The following is a 1,403-nucleotide window of genomic DNA, read 5'->3' as shown; positions in this document are numbered from 1 at the left end:
TCCACCTTTATTCTTTTCTTTACAATAAGGCTTTCAAATAAGTCATGGCTGTACGGCAGTGAAGCATCGGTGTTGAGCACTGATGTCATGCTGTCGTTGATGATGATGATGATGATTAGCCATTCAAGGGGAATTCAAAGTGTCTCTTTGGTTCGGTGAAGGTCAACATCAGTGAATGTTCGTTATTGTCAGCAGACCTCGTCGGATTCAGTCATGTTGCTAAGCTTAGTGAGTATACATTCACGGTAAGATTATAGGATGACTTCCAGTTTATCTTCCTATGTTGATGGTTCTCTATAGTACTATTTACTCGATCTCTCTATCAGTCACTCTGCCATTTCGTTAGTGCTTCTGTATAATGCCGTTCTACATCATTTACCTAATCGGAATTACAGCGTTCACTTATTTTGAACTTGGTAGGTTTTCAGTCCGTTTGGGGCCATGATTACAGATTTGTCCGTGTAGACCGCAATACTTTCTTTTTACTATATTCCATCACCTAGATAAATGGGAACGAACAAACAGAAGATACGAAAGAATATCACACTTACGCGTTGCTTCAAGTTACTGTCAATGAAATTCTGTAGATTCTCAAGGGACAAAGTTATCTCCCCCCAGCTGGACGTATGCGTTTTGAGGAATTTTTGCAATTTTTCTTTTCCCTTTATTATGTCATCGAGCTGCATCCCAAGTAGTTCGTGCTGGAACTAGAGGTCAGTGAATCTGTCACGTCTCTCCACTTGCTGATGAGCTACCTTGTATTGGTTCGACTGTAGTTCGAACTGTATTTCCTCCTCCTTCATAACCTTTTCATAAAATTCCACCTCCTTCTTTGCAATCGTACATTTGCTCTGAATATCAAGTAGCAGATGTCTTGTAGTCACCTCTGACAAGACTGATTGATTTCGCAATTGGTGGATCCAAGTGCTCTCCCCTGGTGTCTTTTGAGCTGTAATCAATAGATAACATTCCATACGTTTGTTACTGAATAACTTACTAGCAGAATCAACACATATAGCATTCCGTCTGATGTAGCCTTCGAACAGTTCGTTCTCCAGGCGTAACAGCTGTAAGGTTTGACTAAAGCAATATTAGTTTCATCGAACAAGCGGAATATTCACGAGGTTACCTCAGTTTTTCCAGTCTATTTTCGTTTCCGGTGGTATGTGAATGTTTCTGTACAACCGAGCTTGCACTCCGTAGACTGCTGTAGACTGACATGGCTTTTATTGCAGTAGGAGTATATTTTTCTTTGTCGATGTTGCTGAAATTGGATATGGAACTGTATAAACCATTTGGAGTATATGGAATTGGACGACAGCGCACCCCGTTACGGACATACCTGGAGTGGAATCCGGGTTCAGAATTATACTACATATAAAATCTGACTTCTTGTGCCCTCC

General features: G+C 40.8%; 1 protein-coding gene across 1 annotated transcript in view; it reads right to left on the bottom strand.

Annotated features, from left to right (window-relative positions):
* The window catches only part of T265_13994 (hypothetical protein), a gene marked incomplete at both ends in the record, with an annotated part of 19,353 nt that extends 18,286 nt beyond the window's left edge, over nt 1-1,067 (bottom strand). The window contains 2 exons of the mRNA XM_009171551.1: nt 756-949; nt 998-1,067. Of these exons, the coding sequence (XP_009169815.1) occupies nt 756-949; nt 998-1,067 (264 nt within the window). The remainder of the gene's footprint in view (nt 1-755; nt 950-997) is intronic.
* Nucleotides 1,068-1,403: the final 336 nt, after the last annotated feature.

The sequence above is a fragment of the Opisthorchis viverrini genome (genome assembly GCF_000715545.1).
Source record: "Opisthorchis viverrini unplaced genomic scaffold opera_v5_127, whole genome shotgun sequence".
Lineage (NCBI taxonomy): Eukaryota > Metazoa > Platyhelminthes > Trematoda > Opisthorchiida > Opisthorchiidae > Opisthorchis > Opisthorchis viverrini.
Note: the sequence above shows the minus strand (reverse complement) of the source record. Positions and strands in the feature narration are given on the sequence as shown.